General features: G+C 44.0%; 1 protein-coding gene across 1 annotated transcript; it reads left to right on the forward strand.

Moving 5' to 3' along the window:
- The first annotated feature begins 20,777 nt into the window (after positions 1 to 20,777).
- LOC122005993 (zinc transporter 1-like) lies at positions 20,778 to 21,993 on the forward strand. Its single transcript, XM_042561289.1, has 2 exons — positions 20,778 to 21,393; positions 21,474 to 21,993. The coding sequence occupies exons 1-2, from the start codon at positions 20,778 to 20,780 to the stop codon at positions 21,863 to 21,865; spliced, it is 1,008 nt and encodes a 335-aa protein (XP_042417223.1). The 3' UTR covers positions 21,866 to 21,993.
- Positions 21,994 to 24,437: the final 2,444 nt, after the last annotated feature.

The following is a 24,437-nucleotide window of genomic DNA, read 5'->3' on the forward strand; positions in this document are numbered from 1 at the left end:
TTCAAAGAGCAGATCGGGCGAAATCTGGAAGTATATGTGGATGACATCCTTATCAAGTCCGTCCGAGCGGCCGACCTCTTTAAAGATATGGAGGAGACTTTCCGAACGCTGCGGAGATACGGAGTTAAGCTAAACTCTCAGAAGTGTCTGTTCGGAGCAAAAGGTGGGCGTTTCTTGGGTTACATAGTGACCAAGCGGGGTATCGAGGCCAATCCCAGCAAAGTGAAAGCGTTACAAGATATGCCGCCCCCAAGAAATCTAAGGGAAGTGCAGCGCTTGACCGGTCGGATAACAGCATTGTCCAGATTCATCTCAAAGACCGCCGATCGGAGCCTGCTTTTTTTCAAAATCTTGCGCAAGGCCACTAAGTTTCACTGGGATGGAGAATGTGATCGGGCGTTCGAAGATCTGAAGACATACTTAAACTCTCTGCCCGTGCTCGCCAAGCCAGCTGTGGGTGAACCACTTTGTATCTATTTATCTTCAACTGAGCAAGCAGTTGGCTCGGCACTAGTGACGACAAGCGGAGAAGAACCTGTATATTTTCTGAGCCATATTTTAAAAGATGCTGAATCTCACTACACTGGGCTCGAGAAGCTGGCGTTCGCTTTGGTCCTCGCCGCTCGGCGTCTCCGTCCCTATTTCTTGGCTCATACCATCATCGTCCGGACGAACAGCCCATTGGGGAGAGTGCTGTTGAACCCAGAAGCGCCCGGCTGGCTCATCAAATGGACCACGGAGTTGAGCGAATTTGACATTCAATACCAGCCCCATTCGGCGATAAAGGCGCAATTCTTGGCAGATTTTGTCACTGAAATACAAAGGCCAGAACCCGAAGCCATGTGGAAAATATTCGTGGACGGATCGTCCACTCGGATCGGAAGCGGGATTGGCATATTATTACTCTCTCCTCAAGAAGAAAAGATGCACTTGTCCGTCCGGCTGAATTATAGAGCTACAAATAACGAAGCAGAGTATGAGGCTCTTATAGCCGGCTTACAGGCTGCCCGGCATGTAGGGGCCGGACGGGTGACGCTACATTCAGACTCCCAATTGGCAGCTCAACAACTCTTAGGCTCTTTTGAGATCAACAACGCTTGGCTCAAGCTTTACGCTCAAGCCTTCGAGAAACTCAAGGCCAACTTCAGAGAGGTTATTATCCAGAAGATACCCCGAGCGGAGAACCAAGCAGCCGATGAGTTAGCCAAACTCGCAAGCTCAATAACGCCGGTCGCCATCCAGCAGCCAATTGAACAAGTATCTTTGGTGGCGCACGTCGACCGGATGGAGGGACTCTCATTTCCGAGTGACTGGCGGACACCCATCATGGAGTTTCTCCGCTCGAGCGCTACATCGTTCGATCGGGATGAGGCCCAGCTACTAAGGAGGAGAGCCGGTCGGTTCACGCTCATTGCAGACCAACTATACAAGAAGGCTTTCTCCCGTCAGCTGTTGAAATGCGTAAGCTCGGAAGACGCGGCGTACATCCTCCAAGAAGTGCATCAAGGATCGTGCGGAGGGCATCCGGGCGGACGATCGCTGGCTAAGAAGATCCTGCTGGCCAGATACTTCTGGCCAACCTTACAAGAAGACGCCGCTCGGACCGTGTCGACATGCCTTTCTTGCCAAAAGTATCATAACTTCTCTCACCGATCGGCGGAAGAAATGAAGGCATCTACAGTTTCCTGTCCGTTCGACCAATGGGGAATGGATATTGTGGGTCCATTTCCTATGGCGACCGGGCAGTGGAAATTTCTACTAGTGGCTGTCAATTATTTTTCCAAATGGGTGGAGGCCGAGCCGCTAGCCAAGATCACCGAGCAGATGGTCAAGAAGTTTATCTGGCAACATATCATCTGCCGGTTCGGCATCCCCCGCCGACTTGTTTCAGACAACGGACGGCAATTCACAGGAAAGTTGCTCGAAGATTGGTGCCAAAGCTATGGCATCGAGAAGCACTTCACGTCCGTGGCGTATCCCCAAAGCAACGGTCAAGCCGAAGTAGCCAATCGGGAAATTCTTCGCATTTTATGCGCTAGGCTCGACCATTTGGGAGGAACCTGGGTGGATGAAGTGCCTAGCGTCTTATGGGCCATCCGCACGACCCCAAAGGAAGGAACGGGCGTCACGCCTTTCCATCTGGTGTACGGCGGTGAAGCGGTGATTCCTGTTGAAGTTGGCATCGAGTCCGTCCGGATCCAGAACTATGATGATGGCAACGCCGAACGGAGGAACATGGAGCTGGATTTGGTCGAAGAGGAGCGAGCCAAGGCGTCCGTCTGGCTGATGGCGTACCGGCAACGGATGAAGCAAAACTACAACCGGCGCGTGATCCCTAGAGCATTCCAAGTTGGCGACCTTGTCTGGAAGAAAGTAAAGTCGGTCGGCGACGTCGGCAAACTGGAGGCTCCCTGGGCAGGCCCCTTCAAAATCATCGAGAAGCTCCGCTCGGGAGCTTATTATTTGGAGGATGAAGACGGACGACGGCTGGACCGACCATGGAGCACGAATCATCTCCAGCCTTATCGAGCTAGGTGAAAGGTGCACTGATGTAACTCATTTTGCATATGTTTTGGTCGCCTATGTACTTGTAATGCAGGCAGCAAGAATGATAAAGGATGACGAATAGCTTCGCCGAACGACAATGTTCAAATTAGCCTTAAAGGCTGTCGAGCCCCGACATTAAAAATCGAGAGACGAGCCGACGTCTATAAATCATCCGAGCGGAAGACCGTCGAGCTCCGACGTTAAAAATCGAGAGACGAGCCGACGTCTATAAATCATCCGAGCGGAAGACTGTCGAGCTCAGACGTTAAAAATCGAGAGACGAGCAGGCGTCTATAAATCATCCGAGCGGAAGATCGTCGAGCTCCGACGTTAAAAATCGAGAGACGAGCCGGCGTCTATAAATCATCCGAGCGGAAGACCGTCGAACTCCGACGTTAAAAATCGAGAGACGAGCCGACGTCTATAAATCATCCGAGCGGAAGACCGTCGAGCTCCGACGTTAAAAATCGAGAGACGAGCCGGCGTCTATAAATCATCCGAGCGGAAGACCGTCGAGCTCCGACGTTAAAAATCGAGAGACGAGCCGGCGTCTATAAATCATCCGAGCGGAAGACCGTCGAGCTCCGACGTTAAAAATCGAGAGACGAGCCGGCGTCTATAAATCATCCGAGCGGAAGACCGTCGAGCTCCGACGTTAAAATCGAGAGACGAGCCGGCGTCTATAAATCATCCGAGCGGAAGACCGTCGAGCTCCGACGTTAAAAATCGAGAGACGAGCCGGCGTCTATAAATCATCCGAGCGGAAGACAGTTGAGCTCCGACGTTAAAAATCGAGAGACGAGTCGGCGTCTATAAATCCTCCGAGCGGAAGACCGTCGAGCTCCGACATTAAAAATCGAGAGACGAGCCGGCGTCTATAAATCATCCGAGCGGAAGACCGTCGAGCTCCGACGTTAAAAATTGAGAGACGAGCCGACGTCTATAAACCCTCCGAGTGGAAGACCGTTGAGCTCCGACGTTAAAAATCGAGAGACGAACCGGCGTCTATAAATCCGCCGGTCGGAAGACAGTCGAGCGCCGACGTTAAAAATCGAGCGATGAACAGGCATTTATAAAGCCGCTGGACGGATAGCTATTCGCATGACGCGACCCGGTTGTAATCGCCACCCATAATCAGTCCTACTATAAAGACAAGAATAAGGCCATTGTACGACTGATCGGCTCCATTATAAAGAATACTTAGCGTGAAAAAATTATTATGACTGAAACAAAGGCTAAGGAGGAATATTGGTCTAGCAAGCAAATAAAAGCAGATTTCATTTACGCCGAACGACAGACAGACAAAAATAGTAATAACAAGGGTATTAGCGCCGAACGACGGGCGTACAAAAAATAGTTCAAATACTCCTCACTCATCAAAGTTAAAGAGGGCGTCCGGGATAGAGCCCATCATGACTGCCAGATCTTCGGGTGGGACAGACAGCTCGGCTGGTAGGTGGCCCTTAGTCTTCAGATAATCAACCGCCACCTTAATAGCCTCTTCAAAAGTTAGGGACAGCTTGTCGCTGAACTTTTCACCAAATTCGTCCGAGCGGACGAAAGCTTTGCGCACTTCAGCCGACCGACCGGGCTCCCCATCTTGATATTCTTTGAGCGTGGCTTGGGAAGCGTCAAGGGCAGCCTGAAGATCTTTCAAAGCCCCTTCAGATTTTGCCTGGTCAGCCGAGCGGCTCTCCCGTTCAGTGGCTAGCAAGGCGTCCAAGTCCTTCACGCGCTGTTCTAGCCCTCGGTTTTCCACCTTCATCAAGTCCATATCTTCGATGGCCTTGAGCTTCCGGGTGGTCGCGAGCTTTATTTCTTTATCGCGCTGCTTGACCAGGGCGTTGAGCCGAGTTACTTCACCTGCCAAGTCAGAGGATCTATTCCGCTTGGCTTCCAAGAGCTTCTTGGCCTTCTCCAAAGCAGCCGTGGATTGTCCTCTGCTTTCGTTTGAGGTTTTGAACTTTTTCAGCTCGTCCTCCAACTCGGCCAGGCGGTTGCTGATGGCGATCTGCTCCACCCAGTTCTGTGAACGGATGTGATCAAGTTAGAAGCTAAACCAAATTAGCCAACAAGACAAAGGATATACCCCAGTCGCCTGCTGCAAATTGCTGTCTCCTAGTTGGCTGGGGGTCATAAGAGTGATGCGAAGCCGAGCGTCCTCCTAAGCTTTGGCCAGAGGACCTGTAAGAGTGATTTGCTGTTCGGGAACCGCTGGCCGATCGGCAACCAATAAATATTCCTCCGACGGAAATCGCAGAACAGTTTTTATCAACCGCAGGCCGCTCGGATCATCTTGGGGCGCAGTTGCTGTGCCAGACGGCTCGCCAATGGTGGAAGGGCAGTCGCCCAAGCGTCTTAGGCGATGCAGAGTCCGAGGAGGACTAGTAGACGGCACCTCGGAGGCAGCCCGGGGGGAGCCGAGCGGCGTAGGGGTGCTCTCCGTGGAAACCGCTCCAGAGATCAAGGGAGCATCATCACCTCGCTCGGAACGCTGCTCATCAGATGGGGTCGGCTGAGAGGCTTGCTCTTTCCGTCTGCGTTTCCGAGTCGCTAGAGGAACCTCATCTGCCGAGCGGCCCTCTACCTCGGCTTGAGCAGAGGACGCGATATCGCCTCCAGCCTCGTCTAGAGAGACAGAAGCGGTTACGGCTTCGGGGACCATCTGAGTCCCCTCACCCCCTCCAGCTGCTGAGCCAGCCAGGACCAATCCCGGTTCGTCGACCTCCTTATTCTTCGCCGCCTCAATCTCAGCGGCTCTCAACTTTAGCCGCTCGGTAGCCTTGGCGCGCCACATGACTTCGGCTGCAGAAGCAAAGAATAAATCAGTTAGAACAAAAGAAAGAGGACGATAAGAGCACTTACTCATGCTGCAAGGCAAGTCGGCTGGGACTGGGGACAAGCCGAATATATACAGCACTCCCGGAAGGAGCAACTTGTCGATGTGGTAGCGCTGGTCGACCAGCCGGTCTGCTGCATGAAGATAGGTCGGATCACCCCTAAACTTGCCGAGCTCCGGTTGTGCTGGCATCGCCGTCTGCCATTTGATACGGAAAGCCGGTGGCTCGAGGAAACGCATATAGAAAAAATGCTCCTTCCAGTGTTTGTTGGAGGTCGGCATATTATCGAAAAGAACAAAACCTATCCTAGATTGGAAAATGAAGGTACCCCACTCGACTTGCTTAGGATAGTAGAAGTAGTGGAAAACTTTAGGGTTCAAGGGGATGTCGTTCAGTTTAAAGAGAATTACCACCCCGCTCAGCAGCCTAATGGAGTTCGGAACTAGCTGGCCGAACGGGATGCGAAAGTAGTTGCACACTTGTAAGAAGAATCGATGTGGAGGAAATCGCAGCCCGGCCAAAAATTGGTCTCGGAAAAAGAGAACGGTGCCGGGCGGCGGGTCATGAGGCCGGTCGGTGGGTGTGGCTAATACTATGTGTTGGTCGGCAGGCAGGTTATACGTCCGAGTGAGGCGCAGGGCGACCTCCTCGTCAAACCGACTCTCTATGGTCGTGTACCACAGACCAGGAGCGCCGGCGGTCGGCTGGGAAGTGCTAGTCATGGTCGAAAGTAAAAAAGAAATGCGGGACAAAAAGAAAGGGAAATCAAGCAGGGAAGAAAGGTGGCAGAATGACAAGGGCAGCTAACAGAAAGCGTAAAGGAATGAGGAAGTGAAGAAAAGAAGGGCTTACGAGTAAAAGGATGATCGAAAGGGGTTGCGAGGTCGTCGGAGAGCTGAGAAACGGAGTCGCCGGAGCAGAAAGAAGCAGCAGGGCGTCGAAGTGCGATGGAGCAAGAATGCGGCGGAGAGAAGAAATCAAGAGCTTTATAGCGTTGGCCTCGGATAGCCTCAGCCGTCCGATTCAGGTCGTAAAGAATGAGGTTGTCATCCAGCCGCTCATTTCAAATGGCGGCTGTCCCATCGGAGGTGAGGCCAGCGCCGTACGATGACGACAGCGGGAGCGCCACGTGTCAGCAAGACACAGGGCGTATTTAATCAACGCCCCTTACCGCGCGCAGTGCGCGTGCTTGCCGTTAATGGAGAAGATTCGGCGTGAATCCCGAGGGGATATTGAAGGCGTCAGCATGATAGCGCCGAACGGGCATGAAGAAGAAGGTAAGCTGAGCGGATGAACCTTCTCGGGCCCAGCATAGTGGTGGTCACTCAGTCAGACCGGCAGTCCAGTCAGTCGGACTCCGCCTCCTTCGAATAGACTTGAGGGGGAGGCAAGTGATCCAGTGGTAAGGCCGGAGGACCCTCATGAGGGAAAGGTCAACGACGCGTGGAGGTCAACAGTCAAAGGGGGGTCAATCCCATGGGCTCGACGAGCAGGCAGGACAGGCCGATCGCTAGGCAATGATTTTCACCCGAGAGAGCAACCTGCTGGCCGTGAGCCCAAATTTTCAAGGGAAAAAGATCATATGGCCAAGCGGATAGTCCGCTCGGATAATATGGCCGAGCGGATAGTCCACTCGGATCATATGGCCGAGCGGATAGTCCGCTCGGATCATATGGCTGAGCGGATAGTCCGCTCGGCTGCATTGTAAATCAAGGGTGAAGGCCGAACGGTTGTCCGCTCGGCCAGGGTGTCCAGTTACAAGAGCCGAGCGGGCGGCGACTCTGAACTATCCCGGACGGACGACCACCGACGCCAAACCAAAGGCGAATAGTCTGGCCGAGCGGCTTGATGGCCGATCCGGAAAGAAGTCACAGAGTGTGGGACAGCGGGTACGTCATCTTAGTAACCCCTGTTGCTGACAACAGGCATGTTCGAAGACCAGGCCATACTCAGTATCGTACGACAAAAGGTTCTGCTATCCCATCAAGAAGACGCTCAGACTGTAGCAGTATGACGTTAGACATGCTCTTCTGACAAGCCCATGCTGCGGTATGGTGTATGACACGTGCACACCTCGGTTTGTGTGTACCAAGCTCCCATAGCTCTATATAAGAGCCCTTGGACTTCACCGGAGGTATAAAATCTCTGATCCTGGAAGCCACCTTCTTGTTTTCCGTTTACCTGACTTGAGCGTCGGAGGGTCATCGCCGGGAACCCTTTCCCGGCCCGACTTCTTTGCAGGTTCGCCGAAGCTCCATACGACCAGTCGGAGATCTACGTCAACAACTAGGAGAGCGCCACGTGCCCAGCGTCCGTTGGTTCAGCGATTCGGACAGGATCAAGGGTTTTTCTTGTAGTGCTTTTTCTTGCTTCCTTCTTTTTATCATGCTCTTAACTTAATCTAGAATTTCCATTCCTTCTTTAACAATAAATTATGATGGTCTAGTGGTAATTCCATAATCCTAAACTTAAAAAGGTTCAAGGTTCAATCCTTAACCAATTCCTTTTCTTTATATATTTTTGGTTCTATCTTATCCTTTTATTCTAAGAGAAAAAATCTTCACATACTTAGCGTAAGAAATTCGTGAGTGTTACAGTACCCCATACCTCATAGAAAGTTCGTCCTCGAACTTTAGAATAGCTCCGGGTACTTTTGTTTCATATCGTCCTCACGTTCCCAGGTTGCCTCTTCGAACCGTTGATTTTGCCATAGGACTTTTACTAAAGGTACTTCTTTGTTCCTTAACCTTTTGACTCCTCTATCCAGTATTTGGATGGGTTTACTTTCATAACTTAGGTCCTCTTGGACTTGTACTGTCTGTTTCTCAATCACTTGATCTGTACTGGAAATACACTTCTTGAGCATTGAGACGTGAAATACGTTGTGAATAGCTGCCATCTCCTGGGGCAGCTCTAGCTCGTACGCCACTTGACCCACTCTTTTCAGTATCCGATATGGTCCCACATATCGTGGACTTAGCTTGCCCTTCTTCCCAAATCTCATTATTCCTTTCATCAGAGCTACCTTGAGAAATACCGAGTCTCCGATACTGAATTCTAACGGCCTACGCCGTTTGTCGGCATAGCTCTTTTGTCGGCTCTGAGCAGTTTCTATTCTCTGACGAATATTCTGTATAGCTCGGGTGGTGTCATCGATGAAATCCGTTCGGAGCCCCATTTCTTTCTTTTCTCCACCTTCGTACCAGGATATAGGTGACCTACATTTCCTTCCATACAGGGCTTCGTAAGGCGCCATTCCAATGGTAGTTTGGTAGCTATTATTATAAGCGAATTCCGCCAAACATAAATATCGGCACCAACTTCCTTTGAAGTCCAAATCTCAAGCTCGTAACATGTCCTCTAGCACTTGGTTCATCGTTTCTGTTTGTTCGTCAGTCTGAGGGTGGAAGGCAGTACTGAACAATAGCCTTGTGCCAAGAGCCTTCTGAACACATTCCCAAAAATGTGAAATAAAGCGACCATCTCTGTCAGAAATAATGGTCTTAGGAATCCCATGTAATCTGATAACTTCCTTAACATATAATTGGGCCAATTGCTCTGTTGAATATGTCATCTTGATTGCTAAAAAGTGTGCGGACTTCGTCAGTCTGTCCACAATTACCCATATAGCATCATACCCATTTGTTGTCTTGGGTAGTCCCGAGATGAAATCCATAGAAATGTCTTCCCATTTCCATTCGGAAATCTGAATTGGCTGCAGTAACCCGCCAGGTCTCTGATGTTCTGCTTTGACCTTCTGGTAAGTCAGGCAAGAACTGACATACTGAGCCACATCTCTTTTCATGCCGAACCACCAGAATTTCTTCTTCAAATCTTGGTACATTTTGGTGGATCCTGGATGCATCGCATAAGGGGTTGCGTGAGATTCCGCAAATATACTTTTCCGTAACTCTGGGTCATCGGGTATACATACCGATCTCAGAGATAAAGTTCTCCATTATCAGCGATACAAAATCCATTATCCTTTCCTTCTAGAACCTCTTGCTTGATCCTTTGGGTGCTCGGGTCGCGACCTTGCTTTTCTAATATGTCGTCAAATAGCGTTGGTGCTATCATCAGAGTAGAGAGCCTTTCTGAAATGATTCTGATCCCGTAACACATCTTTTCCCGTTGCTCCCCAACAAACTCGAACTTCAATTCGGCTTCCGGTTGGAAGACTACTTTTCTTTTACGGCACTCGATTGAAGCACCGTATTTGCTCAGGAAATTCATGCCTAGTATAATATCAAAATCCTGCATGTCGAGTATTATCAGATCGCAGTAGAGTTCTCTGTCTGCGATTCGGATAGGCATGGCTCGCAACATCTGATCGGAAGGCATCACTTCTCCCGAAGGCAAGGTTGTTAAGAATTTGCCATTTATGACTTGTGGTGGCACTTCTAACTTTCTCGTGAAGGGTGTGGAGACAAACGAGTGGGTCGCTCCAGTATCAAATAATACAGTAGCATACTGACTGAAAATATATAGCTGACCTGTGACTACTGTAGAAGCACTCGCCACGTCCTCCTTGGTGAGAGAGAAAACCCTGGCATTCGTCGTCACTGGTGGGGCTTCTAATCTCCCTTGGCTAATCAGGGTCCCTTCCAGGGCTGCTTGCATCTGATGTAGTTGTGCGGGGGTACTCCTATTCTGGTCATTTTGCTGAGATGGTACCTGGAACCGGGTTGGGCAGTCTCTGACCATATGTCCTTCCTGTCCACAATTGTAGCACTTTCTCGTACCCTGGTGGCATACTTCGGAATGCTGCTTTTTGTAAGTGGCACACAGAGAGTACCTCAGCTGCTTATTTACTGGACCACTTTTACTGTTGTTCCATTGTTTTCTTTTTCCAGCAGAATTTCCTTTCCAGTTCGTCTTGGTACTCTGCGATTTCTGTCCTTCCGTCTGTGCTAGACTCTTTCCTTCGTTCATCGCCTTTTGATAATGTTCGGTGATCAATGCACTGCTGACTAGCTCTTCCGTGGTTTGCGGTCTATTAACTCCGCCGGCCACATTTAAAGCTATTTCAGGTTGGAGCATCTTCAACATTAGTCTGACCCGTTCTCTTTCCGTGCTGACCAACTCTGGACATAGGCGTGCGAGGCGGTTAAAGCGCTTCACGGCGTCACTAACTGATAAATCGCCTTGCCGGAACTCGGTGAACTCGTCATAATGCCGATTTGTCACTCGCATATGAAAATATTCCTCCAGAAACTCTGCTTCGAAATCTGCCCAGTTCATCAGATTGATTTGTCTCTTGGCCTTAACTCTTTCCCACCACATCCTTGCGTCTCCGGAAAAACAGAAAGACACGCACTTGATCTTTTCCGGTATGGGCCAATCCAGCAGTTCTACGATATTTTCCACCGTCTTGAACCAGGCCTGGGCGTCCCATGGCTCACATGTACCCGTAAAATTCTCCGGCTTTAGTCTCAGCCACTGTATCAAATAAGTCTCCTATCGGACTACTGGAACAGGGGCTACTGGTGGCACCGGGGCAGCTGCAGGTATGACGGGCATAGTGTTTTGATTTGCTGGCGGGGTGACCGGATTTCCTTGCTGACCCATCAGAGTAGTGATCAATTGTTGTTGTTCGGTGATCTGATGCTGGAGGTCTGTGACTACCTGGGTCAGGTCTGGTGGAGTTACTGTCTCATCGGGTCTGCCACCGCGTCTTCTAGTAGCCATGATTAACTTCATAAATAACAATAATGCTAGCATAAGTCGTTATAGTTCCTAACTAGACTAACATAAGGTAGTTATCATTCTTAATACGACCTAGCATATGTTATCATCAATCCTATCCTACCATCATATATCCCAAGACTAACATCATAACAATAAGATAGGCATGTATACTTAAATAAACATATCATGCATAAAATAAAGTAAGCATAGAAAATTCATACTTGGAGCGGCAGGATCGAGGCTTGATGTGTGTAGTGAGATGACTAACTTGGCTCTGATACCAACCTGTGACGCCCGCCCTTTTTCCTACACTCCTGCCTAGTGAGGGCGGGGTCACTTTCTTTGACTTAGCGTACATAAACATACATACAGCGGAAGCATATATTTTTTTTTTCTAGAATCATACTAAGCATATGAGTATGAAATGACATGGTTCAACTTAAATAGTCATATTATTCATTTCTAACACATGCATAGGAAATCATGAAAGACATCACATAACATAACATATTATTCATAAGTTCACTTCAGCAGGTCATTTTATTTCTTTAGCCAAGTCACCATCACACATCTCTTGCCCCTTCCTGCTGCTCCTCTAGTTTATCCATCCTTTACCTTTATCTGTGGTACAAGGAAAAGTATCTGTAAGCACTCAAGGCTTAGTGAGATCCTTTCCTACTCACAAAGACCAACATATCATGTAAAATCATCATATCATACATCATAGAATAAATGACGCTCATATCATCATATAATTAAAAACATATCTTACCATGGCATAAATTTCAATAATATCATAATATAAAGTAAACAACATATTATGACAAAAATCTTATCATGATATAAGTAACATCATATCATAGCATAAATCATATCATATCATAAGTAATCATCATATCATGGTATAGATCATATCATAGCGTAAGGAATCATCATATCATGGTATAGATCATATCATAGCATAAGAAATCATCATATCATAAGTGAAAGCATCATGACATTTCTTTTCATAGCATCAAGGCATCATATCATAGCATAACTGTAAGCATTATTTCACATCATATCGTAAGCATGGATGCAAGATGTCCTTTAAAACATGGGTAATGTCATGTGCAATATTCCTTTCAAAACATGATTTATGTCATGTGTGAGATGTCTTAAAACAATATCATATAGTACTTGAAAATAATCTCAACATGAAAGGGGCCCGGCTTAGTACCACATACATACATAATGCATGCATCCTAAGTAGACCCAAGGTAGCTAGTCTTGAATCTACTAGGAACTAGACCCGTAGCTCGGCCTAGGGGCACGTAAGGAGCCCACCCTTTACTAGACCCGTAATTCGACCTAGGGGCGCATAAGGAGCCCACCCTTTTGGTACAAGCCATTCAAAGTAAAATACATGTCATTTCATATCTTTATTATTTCATAACCTATTCGTGTCATTCATAGCATATCATATTCATGTCATTCATAGCACATCATGTCCATGTCATTCATAGCATATCATGTTCATGTCATTCATAGCATATCAAGTTCATGTCATTCATAGCATATCATGTTCATGTCATTCATAAGGTATGCATAAATAGGCATATAGCCATGCATACTTGGACACATAGCCATCATATTAGGGCACGTAGCCATCACATTTGGGCACATAGCCAATATAGGTATCATTCTCATGCATGGTTCATAAGCATACTTAAACGAGCATATATAATATATCATGTAAGGAAAAGAAAACCTAATCATGCATGGATCACGAGTTAACTTCTCCTAATTCATATCATGGCAAAGGAAAGTACATAATGAGCCATAATTTGGTCTAAATCCTCAACCAACTAAGGGTGGCCGAAACATGCATAGGCTCACTTAGGTTGCATGAAATCATACAAGCATATGAACCCAAAATCATTTCTATAACATTTATCATAAAGAACATCATGAGCATATTTGATTTAGGTTCTATGCTTCCTAGGTTTAGAAACCCACATTGGCCGAAACATACAAAGTCCAAAACTTGGTTACAAATAGCATGTAAACATGTGAACCCTAAACAATTTCCATGCATTTATCATAGGCAACCACATGAGCATATTAGGTTAAAGTTTCAAGCTTCCTAAGTCCACAAACATAGGTGGCCGAATGCCACAAAACATAGGTTCTAAGCATGTGAGTACCCTATAAATTTCATAGCATATCATAGAGAATAACATAAACATGTTAGGGTTGAATTTAGGCTTGCCTAAGCCCTACATTTCATTTTGGCCAAAAGTTCACCATGTGAAAACCTAACCCTAAGCAACATGAAATCTCAAGTGCATTATGTTATCTTCATATCCTTTCATAAGGTAAAACATAAGCAAGCTAGATTTGAAGTTGAGCCTCCTTAAGGTATTTAATCCCTTCATGGCCGAAACCCTAAAGTAAGGTCCTACTAGTTCTAAGCAACATACAAGTATAAAACATTAAGAGAACATACATAACATATTATGGGAAACTTCATACTTGATACTTCTTCTAGGATTTTTCAACCAAATACAAGCATGTGAGTACCCTATAAATTTTATAGCATATCATAAAGAAGAATATAAACATGTTAGGGTTGAATTTAAGCTTGCCTAAGCCCTACATTTTATTTTGGGCCGAAAGTTCACCATGTGAAAACCTAACCCTAAGCAACATGAAATCTCAAGTGCCTTATGTTATCTTCATATCCTTTCATGAGGTAAAGACATAAGCAAGCTAGATTTGAGATTGAGCCTTCCTAAGGTATTTAATCCCTTCATGGCCGAAACCCTAAAGTAAGGTCCTACTAGTTCTAAGCAACATACAAGTATAAAACATCAAGAGAACATTCATATCACATCATAGAAGAGATCATAAGCATGTTAGTTTTTAAATTGAGCTTCCCTAGGGTTTTAAGTCTCTTCATGGCCGAACCCTAAGGTGGGGTATTACCTAACTCCAAGCCACATACAAGCATGAAATATCAAGGTCATATTCATAGCATATCATGAGGAAAGAAAACTTAAGCATGTGGGTTTTGGTTTTTAGCTTCCATAAGCCTTACAAGTGTCATGGCCGAAAGTTCAAAAGAAACCCTAGGTTGTTAATCCATCTAAACTCGAACAAAATCATATAACAACTTGTACCACAGGTGAGGGGATACTCACATCCTCTTGCTTGGTCTTTTCCCTAAGAGAAGATACCCTTTGTGAAGAGGAAGAAGAAAGCTTCTCCTTCTAGTGCTCCCTTTTGCTTCTCCTTGCTTGTGAGAGATAGATCTTGAGGATCCCTTCTTGTGGTTTGGTTTTCTTAGGGAGAAAATCTTAGTTGGATTTTCGGAAAGGGGAGAGGGGATGCTCTAGGTCACGGCAATGGTGAGGAAAGGGAAGAAAAAAATGAAATCTCTTCTTTGTTTTTCCTCTTATGCTAGGTGGGAGTAAGAAGCAAAAAGAAACTTTGCCTTCCCTTCTTCTTAACTCATCCTTTATTCTCTTAATGATGAAGAAATGTCTTCATTCATCCCCTTTTGCTCTCCAATTCCCTCATTTCATCATCCCACGAAAACTAAAGGAGAAGGAAGGAGAAGAAGACAATTTATCTTTTTCTTGCTTCCTTCTTTTTATCATGCTCTTAACTTAATCTAGAATTTCCATTCCTTCTTTAACAATAAATTATGATGGTCTAGTGGTAATTCCATAATCCTTAGCTTAAAAAGGTTCAAGGTTCAATCCTTGACCAATTCCTTTTCTTTATATATTTTTGGTTCTATCTTATCCTTTTATTCTAAGAGAAAAAATCTTCACATACTTAGCTTAAGAAATTCGTGGGTGTTACATGTAGTGCTCTTTCTATCATCTATATCTCCACCCCAATCACTGTCACTATATCCTTCAAGTTTGAAGTGGTTAGATGTTGAATAAAGTAATCCAAAATCTATCGTACCTTTAATATAGCACAAAATTCTCTTAGCGATCTTAAGGTGGGTAGTAGTTGGATCTTCCATGTAGCGACTAACAAGTCCAACAGCATAAAGAATATCAGGCCTTGTACACGTCAAGTATCGTAAACTTCCAACCAAACTCTTAAAAAATGTTGGATCAACTTTTTCTTCTTCATCATGCTTTGATAGCTTGACTCCACATTCTACTGGGGTATTTATAGACCTACTGTTATCCATCCTGAACTTCTTTAATATCTCTCTTGCATAACCTGCTTGTGAGATGAAGCTTTCATCTTCCCTTTGGTTCACTTCAATGCCCATATAGTATGCCATGAGCCCAATATCAGTCATTTCAAACTCTTTAGTCATCACTTCTTTAAATTCTCCAAACATACTTGGATTGCTTCCTGTGAAGATCAAGTTATCGACATATAGGCATACAATCAAAACATCTTTATCCTTACTCTGAATGTATAATGCATGTTCATAAGGACATTTGATGAAACCTTTCTCTTGCAGGTGCTTGTCTATTCGGCTATTCCATGCCCTTGGTACTTGTTTTAGCCCGTAGAGAGCCTTCTTCAATTTTAGAACTCTGTCTACTTGTCCTTTAACTCCATAACCTGATGGTTGCTAAATATAGACTTCTTCTTCAAGAAGTCCATTTAAAAAAGCAGATTTTACATCCATTTGATGTATTTTCCACTTATTTTGAGCTGCTAAAGCAATGATTAGTCTGATAGTTTCTAATCGAGCAACGGGAGCGAATACCTCTTCATAATCAATGCCAAATCTTTGACTGTAGCCTTTTGCCACCAATCTTGCTTTATATCTTTCAACTTCTCCTTTGGCATTCTTCTTTATTTTATACACCCACTTCACACCAATCGCCTTATGTACTTTAGGAAGTGTCGTTAACTCCCATGTGTCATTCTTCTCTATCGCCTTGATTTCTTCATCCATTGCATCTTTCCACCTTTTGCTTTTTATAGCTTCTTGGAAATCTATAGGCTCGCAATCCGCAAAGAGACAAAATAGAGTAAGATTATCTTGATTTTCAGTTACCTCATAAATTTCCCGTAAGCTTCTAAAGCGTGGTACTCTTTCACTTGAAGTTGATGCAGATAAATTCTCTTGAGTATTTGATGTTGGTGTTACTAGTGGAGTAGTAGGCTCCTCTCTTGTTTGCTCTACCCTTGGTTGTCCACATTTTCTTCTTCAAAGTATGGGAAGAAGTTGTAATCTTTATTTTGAGATTCCTAATTCCATTCTTCTTCTTCATTAAATATGACATCTCGGCTGATGATTATCTTCCCAGTATCTGGATTGTATAACTTATACCCTTTTGAGTTAGTATCATAGCAAATAAAAATAAATTTCTTACTTTTATCATCCAGTTTGCTTCTTGCTTCATCAAGCACATGAACGTGTGCTATACTCCCAAAAACTCTTAGATGAGAAATTCCAAGTTTCCTTCCGCTCCACGCTTCTTGTGGTGTATTGCCCCACACATTCCTAGTTGGTGATCGGTTGGATAAGTATACTGCACATGCAACCGCTTCTGCCCAAAGTTCCTTTGGTAGCCTCTTGCTTTTGAGAATGCTCCTTGTCATGTCAAAGATGGTTCGATTCTTTCTTTCTTCCACTCCATTTTGTTGAGGAGATCTTGGAACTGTCAAGGGTCATCGTATTCCGTTGGCTTCACAAAATTCTTGAAACTCATTTGAGGTAAATTCTCCTCCTCGATCGGAATGCATAGCTTTGACCTCGAGACCGCTCTCCTTTTTTATGGTAGCTTTAAATTTCTTGAATATGCCGAAGACCTCCGATTTTTTCTTCAAGAAGTATACCCAAGTTTTTCGAGAAAAATCATCTATGAAAAGAATGAAATAATTACTCTTACCAAGTGAACTTGACTTTATCGGACCGCAAACATCTGTATGTATAAGTTCAAGAGGCTTTTGAGCTCTTGAACTTGACTCCTTTGGAAAACCTCTTCTAAATTGCTTCCCACGTAGACATGCTTCACATACTTGATCAGGATGTTTGATGTAAGGTAGTCCTCTCACAATCTCCTTCTTTGAAAGCAGTTCTAGTCCTCCGAAATTCAGATGTCCAAATCGAAGATGCCATAGCCAAGTGATGTCTTGTAACAAGCTTTGAGACAGTTGACGACATCATTTTAAATATTAAGTAAGAACATTCTATTTTTTGACATAGGCACCTTAGCAATTAAGCGACCAATATGATCTTTCAAGATGAGCATACCATCTTTTAGATGAATATCATACCCTTTTGCCAAAAGTTGTCCTAAGCTTAGGATGTTGCTCTTCATATTTGGTACAAAGAAAACATTTGAGATAAATTCATGTTTTCCATTCTTCAAACGGATGAGAATGTTACCTTTGCCTTTTACCTCAATCTTTGATTCATCTCCGAAGGATACATTACCACCAACTGATTCATCAAGCTCTACAAACATGTTTCTTTTCCCACACATATGATTGCTTGCACCAGTGTCGAGATACCAAATTGTATCTTCTTCTCTTTCATTATCTTTATACGCTAGCAGTAGGGTGTCATCTTCTTCTTTCCTTTCTTCCATATAATTTACTCTTTCATATACTTTATTCTTGGGCGATCTACATTTTTTTTGCATAATGTCCAAATTTGTCACAATTGTAGCACTTAACTTGAGATTTATCGTACCTCGAGTTTGTATACCCTCTTTCACGTCCTTTTGTTGAATGTTCTCCTCTTTCATTGTTGTTGTTGGAGACCCATCCTTGCTCATTAGAATGGCCTCGTCCATATCCACGACCTTTTCCCCGTTGACTTCTATTATTACTGGAGCTTTCATCTTTCTTTGTCGGTTGAAGAGTTGTCTTTAGGAGTTGTTGAGTAATTTCTTCATTTATCTTGTTCTTTTCTTCATGGGCTTGTAATGAACCCAGCAGTTGCTCAATCGTCATAACTTGTAGATCCTTGGTCTCTTCAATGATGGTTGTAATGCTATCATATTTTGAATCCAATGATCGAAGAATTTTCTCAATGATAGTTACTTCTTCTAGTTTCTCACCATTTCTCTTTAGTTGATTGGAAATGGTAGAGACTCTAGAAACATAATCTGATACTAACTCTCCTTCTTTCATACGAAGAACATCAAATTGACTTCTTAATGTCTGAAGTCGTACCTTTTTTACTTTTTCTTCTCCTTGATATGAGACTTGGAGCTTTTCCCATGCTTGCTTGGCTGAAGTGCACTTGAAATCTTCTCAAAACCATCCTCATCTAAAGCTTGATAAATGAGGAAGAGAGTCTTCTTGTCTCTCTTTCTTAAATCTCTCAGACTGTCTTTTTCAGTTGGAGATAACGTCGAGTCATCACGAGACTCAACGTAGCCTTTTTCTATAAATTCCCAAACATCATGAGCTCCAAGAAGCGCCTTCATCTTGATACTCCAATTGTCATAATTACTCGCTTTGAGTACTGGAACTTGGAAGGGAACCATACCTCCATTAGCCATGACTCTGATACCACTTTGTTGGAAATAGAAATTATGGGAGAAGAAAAAAAAGAATTATAGAAGGGAAAATGCGGAAGAGGAGAAATAACTATGTGAAAGAGGAATAGAAGAAAATAGAAAACTCAACTTGTTCATTCATGAAAAAGAAGTACATATTTATAGGTTTATTGGATAAACACTAATATGAGATAATCATGATAATAAATTTTTTTTTTTAAATTCTATCTCCACGAATTCTTATCAAAATTATCAATTCATCAAATTCTATCTCTATCCTATCTCTAGTCAAGACTTGTCATCTCACCATTCTATCTTCATAAAATTTTATCAACAAAAAATCAAATTTAATTTTCAACCCTTCTGACAAAGCTGGTCTTCAGTGAGGTCGGCTTCTAGCAAGGTCAGCTTTGGGCAAGGTTAGCCTTCAGCAAGGTCAACCTTTAGCGATGACGAGGTTGGCCTTTAAAGGTCGACTTCTCTAAGAGGGATTAACATGAGATTAGAAGGGGGAATGATAGAAAAAATAGAAAGAAAGTGGAGTGGATAGTAGAAAAATGTCCTGAATTGTACGTCTTTCCATGTTGATGGCATCCCCTTGTATAGAGCAGAAAAGAGAGAACGCGCGGGAATCCCAACGCGTCTCCTTTACATCAGCCTCGCCTCTCTTTCCTGTAATTGCCGTGCCTCATCATTAATGGCGGCGGTATTATTGCATGTACCTTAACTAACGCTCCTCCTCCTTCTCATCCAAGAGGATGCTGCTGATGCGTCTTCCGTTAAATATGTAACCGACGTTACTGATGTCACCTCTGGGCATGTCGTTTGGCAAGTTACTTTACTTGATCCAACTAACCAAACCATCTTAGACCCGTTCAAGTTGACCTTCTTTAGTTCTACTTCTATGTTGACTAAGTCTGGGACATGCCACATGGAGCTATTCTTCCTCCTGCATCATCCGTATTACTCATTAATTTTACAACCTTAGAGTTCAACGAATTAACAAAAATAAAGAAAATTAAATCAAATTCATATAATCGCTCTTAATTAGTTGAGATTAACAAACTTTTGCACAGATCCGGATTGCTTATTTATAAGAAAAATAAAACTAAAAAAATGGAGAACTCGTCTCAACCAAGGATAGCTAGTTGCATATTATAAAAACAAAACTCATGAAAGTACTCGTTATGTCAATATCCAAAAATCATTTTCCAATTATATATGTGATTCAATCTCAGACAAGGATAAATCTATTCAAAAAAAGAAGAAGCCAAACACGATAAATAAGTCCGATTAAGCTTATCATCAGAAGATATAAAAAAGATACAACCAATTTTTTTATATAATTTAGGTTTTCTTGTTCCCCCATTAATTCTAGAGATAAACGTTTTTTCTCAATTGGTCTTGAAACTTATACAATAAATGGCATGGCTAACTACTCAATAAATTCATATCGTTGTTTACTTTCTTGTTCAGCTCAAAACCACCAGCCAATGTCATCGCTAAAGTGGAAGTTGAAAATCATTAAAGGTAATTATATGTGAATATATCACCAACGCCTTTTTGTTTGAGGAACAGTAGGTATTTGCAAATTGCAAGTTCCAGCAATGAATGCTTTAATCACATGCAATGTTCATGATAGATGCATAAATTCCAGTTTGAAATCAATATTATCATGCTAATTAATTGGTAAAGAAAGTAAAATGCTATCAGAGTTTTTGCTAAAGTGAAAAAGATGATGAAATACAATTCTTCCAACCTTCAACTTCTCTAGAATTAGTTGTAACTTTAAACCAAAAATATATATTTCTTGGATGATGTGGCCGCAACATAAAATAAGACGTACTCCCCCCTCCTCAAATAAGATCACCCCAGACAGTTAACTGAACACCAAAACATATAACTATAATAGTCTGCTTGATTATAATATATTGCAATAGATAACTTATTGATTCTTATGGGCTTCTACAAAGAACATAGTGAGAAACCATTGGAAAAAGAGATAATTCAGATTAATATAACAAGGGAAACTTAGAGGTAGGTCGATCATATCTAAACTCGTAAATTAATAAGACCAATAGAATATACATTAATCTAACTAATAATTCTCTGTCTTCCTCATCTCCTGTGTGTGTATAATGTGCAGTACAAACTCGAAAGTCAAAAGTGTACTACACAAGCAATGCATATAACAGAACTAGAGATAGGGTTAGTTGACAAGACCATGGAAGCCACAAGACAACTTCTCTATCTCCTCCTCCTCTTCTCTCTGCTCTCTCTCCGTGTCTATGGTCACGGCGGCGACGGAGACAGCGACGGGGGGCAAGATCAACCCGCCAACCTGCACGCCAAAGGCCTGATCGACGTCAAGATATGGTGCCTCGTGATCCTCCTCGTCAGTACCTTCGCCGGCGGCGTGTCGCCCTACTTCTTCCGGTGGAACGAGGGCTTCCTTCTGATGGGGACCCAGTTCGCCGGTGGCGTCTTCTTGGGCACGTCGCTGATGCACTTCTTGGCAGACTCCAGCAGCACCTTCGAGGACCACACCGACAAGACCTACCCTTTCGCCTTCATGCTGGCGTCGGCCGGTTACTTGCTCACGATGCTCGGCGATTGCATTATCATAATGGTGACCGACAGAGCGAAGAAGAAGGATCAGTCCAAGGTGGAAGATGGCACACCGGGGGGAGGGAAGTCAGAGGCTGGCGGCGATGGCCATGGCCGCGTCGCCGTCGTTGATCCGGCATTTTCCAGAGCGACGTCGCTTGGGGACACGGTTTTGCTCATACTTGCGCTATGTTTCCACTCTGTTTTTGAGGGGATAGCAATTGGAGTTTCAGGTATGTTTCAGATCACAAATTAAGAATGTTTCTCTACTATATATTATTTCAAGCAATTAAAACTTGTTGTAATTAATCAGACACGAAGGCCGATGCATGGAGGAACCTCTGGACCATATGCCTGCACAAGATCTTTGCGGCAATCGCCATGGGGATTGCACTGCTGAGGATGCTCCCGAAGCGTCCGTTCTTGACGACGGCGTCCTACTCCATGGCCTTCGCCATCTCGAGCCCGATAGGCGTCGGCATTGGAATTGCGATCGACGCGACGACGCAAGGAGCGGTGGCCGACTGGACGTACGCCATCTCCATGGGCATCGCCTGCGGGGTGTTCATCTACGTGGCAATCAACCATCTGATAGCCAAGGGATTCAAGCCGTACGAGCCGAGCTACTTCGACACGCCGTTCATCAAGTTCTTGGCGGTGGTGGCTGGGGTGGGAGTCATAGCAGTGGTCATGATCTGGGATTAATATAAGGCTAGCTCCTTGAGTTGCTTGACATTTTGTTTGTCTCTATCCTTGTCTTGTGAATATACATGCATGGATCCTTCTGTTTGCGATTTGATATCTGATCAGAGTAATATGCTTAGTTATGATCCTTGTCGACTACTTATGGTTTATGTAATAAGATCGATCGATCATGCTTTTGTTTCATTTACTTTTGTTTCTTAAGCACTTGGTGAATAACTAAGATTAAAGTAAAAAAAAATAACCTTCTTATGTGGCAAATAAACTATTGTGAGTTAAGAATCAAATTGTGTTTTGTTCCGGCCAAAGATAGTGGATGATTGAGCTACTAGAGAATATATCGAGAACGAAGGTATGACCCCAAAGGTCAAGGGAGACAATTAAGTACTGGACTTGAAGAACTCGACAAGAGAGATTAGAATGACACCGAAACGGATCCCAACGTAATTACTCCGACACTCAAGTTAGTTTGATGATTAGAGAGTTGGGAAATTAGAAGGAAAAATGTTAGGGATCATGTGTGTGTACTTGCACCCGCCAAAGCAGGCTACTTTTTATACCATCTCCTAGGAGGAAGGTAGGAATCCCATGTTCAAATCGTGGAGTAGTCGTGTAGTTCTATACGTACTTTATCTTTATCCCCTAGTTGCTCCATGTTGACCTCCGCAAGTGTACGGATATGTCGTAAGTAATAATAAAAGATATCAAATCTACAGGGACTAGAATAAGCACTAAAGATGTCTCAAAATGAGTTAGCTAAACAACCAATAAATTGATTTACAAAGTCTATGTGTAACTATGAAAGGTAAACAAAGAAACAAAAGAATAAAAAACAAGAATAAGGACAATAATAAAAGTATGTTCTAGGAGTTTTGATTTCTTTGTAATGTTATCCAATATAATGATCTACCAAATCTTATTTCTTAATTGTCCATCATTTGTAGAAGGTTATCGGTCCCTCTTGCAATAGATAACCGGCCTAGGAATGAAATATATCTAAATGCAATCAATTAGGATTGAACCCTATGTTGTCCTTACACGGGCTTGCCTGTCACGTGCGCCCCTCAGAAAATCAACATAGAAATCACTACTTTTCAACCTCATTAGATATAAAGATTAATGCATACAATCTATCCTACCCTCTTGAAATACCTAATTTCCCCTTCAAGATTACCCCTCAAACGTCCTTACACGGGCATGTTTCTGTCACGAACGTTCATCGAAAAATCGAATGAGGAATTACCTCTACAAGATCCACAAGATATTCAAATATTCAATCAAGCATGGTAATTAAGCCCTAATCACAACAATCCACACAAGAAAGAATAGATACAAACAAGGCAAAATCATATAAATAAAAATGTTGACAAATCCACAAGAGTTTACATCAAATCTCCATTACAAATACTCCCTCCATCCTAGAACAAGAGATCTAGTCCATGGAACAAGGAAAGAATCCAAAAGAAGAAGAAAAGATAAACATCTTGATCCTCAAATCCAAGAAAGAAAGGGAAAAAAAACTTATCTACTATGAAGAACCGTCTTCGGATCCAATCCTCGCTCCCCAGAGTCGAAATGTTGAAGATCCGCCCTTAGAATTACCGGAAATCCCTTCAAGAAGGTGGAGGAACGCCCAAATCATGAATTCCCCCCAAAAGGGAGAAGAACCCCCATCAAATCTTAAAGAAACCTTTATATAGAGGTGAGGTTCGGGCGCCACACGGCCCCGAGGCACGGCCGTGTGAGGTTCACATGGCTAGAGACATTCCCTTCTCTGCCAACCTTATACGGCCGTGTGTGGTACACGGTCGTGGCTTGCTTCTGCCAATGCTCCCCTTGCATGGCCGTATAGATCTACACGGCCTGCACTGGCTCCGCCTCTGGAAATCTGGCACGATCGTGTGGTGTACATGGCCAAGGCCCTCTTGCTCACTGGAAATCCTGCACGGCCGTGTGATGTACACGACCAGGGCCTTCCTGGTCTCTGAAAATCTCACATGGCCGTGTGGTGTACATGGCCAGGGCTCCATCTGGCTTCAAATCTTTACACGGTCGTGTGAGGTTCACACGGCAGTGACAACTTCCATCTCTGCTGCATCCACACGGCCAAGGAACTCCACACGGCCTGGGCAATCCCCCATGGCGGGGCCGTGTGAGGTACAAGAATGGTGCCTTCCTCCTTTGCTTCGCTTGCGGATTTGGCCTTAAACATGAAACCTTCACCAATTTCGACTCCTGTGTACAAAAAATGTACAAAAGCAGATATCCGAACAAAAAGAGTAAATATGCTAAAAGGAAAACTGGAAGTATAAAAATACGTAGATAAATCATGTGCAAAATATGTGAATGTGCGTCAAAACATGCTAAACAAGTGTATACAATCTACGCACATCACTCCATGTTCTCGGCTTATCCGGACCACTACATTCCCCATGATTAGCGGGAGTTGGTGACTGATCCCGTCCGGAATCTGAGTCAGATAGAGGTCGGCTGTGCTGTCGTTGGCGTTGACGGAAGGCGATGGAGGCTTCCTACGAGTACAATGATGCATGGGCAAGCTCCACATGCTGCTGAC

This window comes from Zingiber officinale, chromosome 1A, assembly GCF_018446385.1.
Source record: "Zingiber officinale cultivar Zhangliang chromosome 1A, Zo_v1.1, whole genome shotgun sequence".
Classification (NCBI taxonomy): Eukaryota; Viridiplantae; Streptophyta; class Magnoliopsida; order Zingiberales; family Zingiberaceae; genus Zingiber; species Zingiber officinale.

Excerpts from the sequence above, each read along its gene's own strand:
- LOC122005993 (XM_042561289.1), top strand. The coding sequence starts at position 20,778 with ATGGAAGCCACAAGACAACTTCTCTATCTCCTCCTCCTCTTCTCTCTG. Across the intron at positions 21,394-21,473 it reads GATAGCAATTGGAGTTTCAG|ACACGAAGGCCGATGCATGG; the intron begins GTATGTTTCAGA and ends GTAATTAATCAG.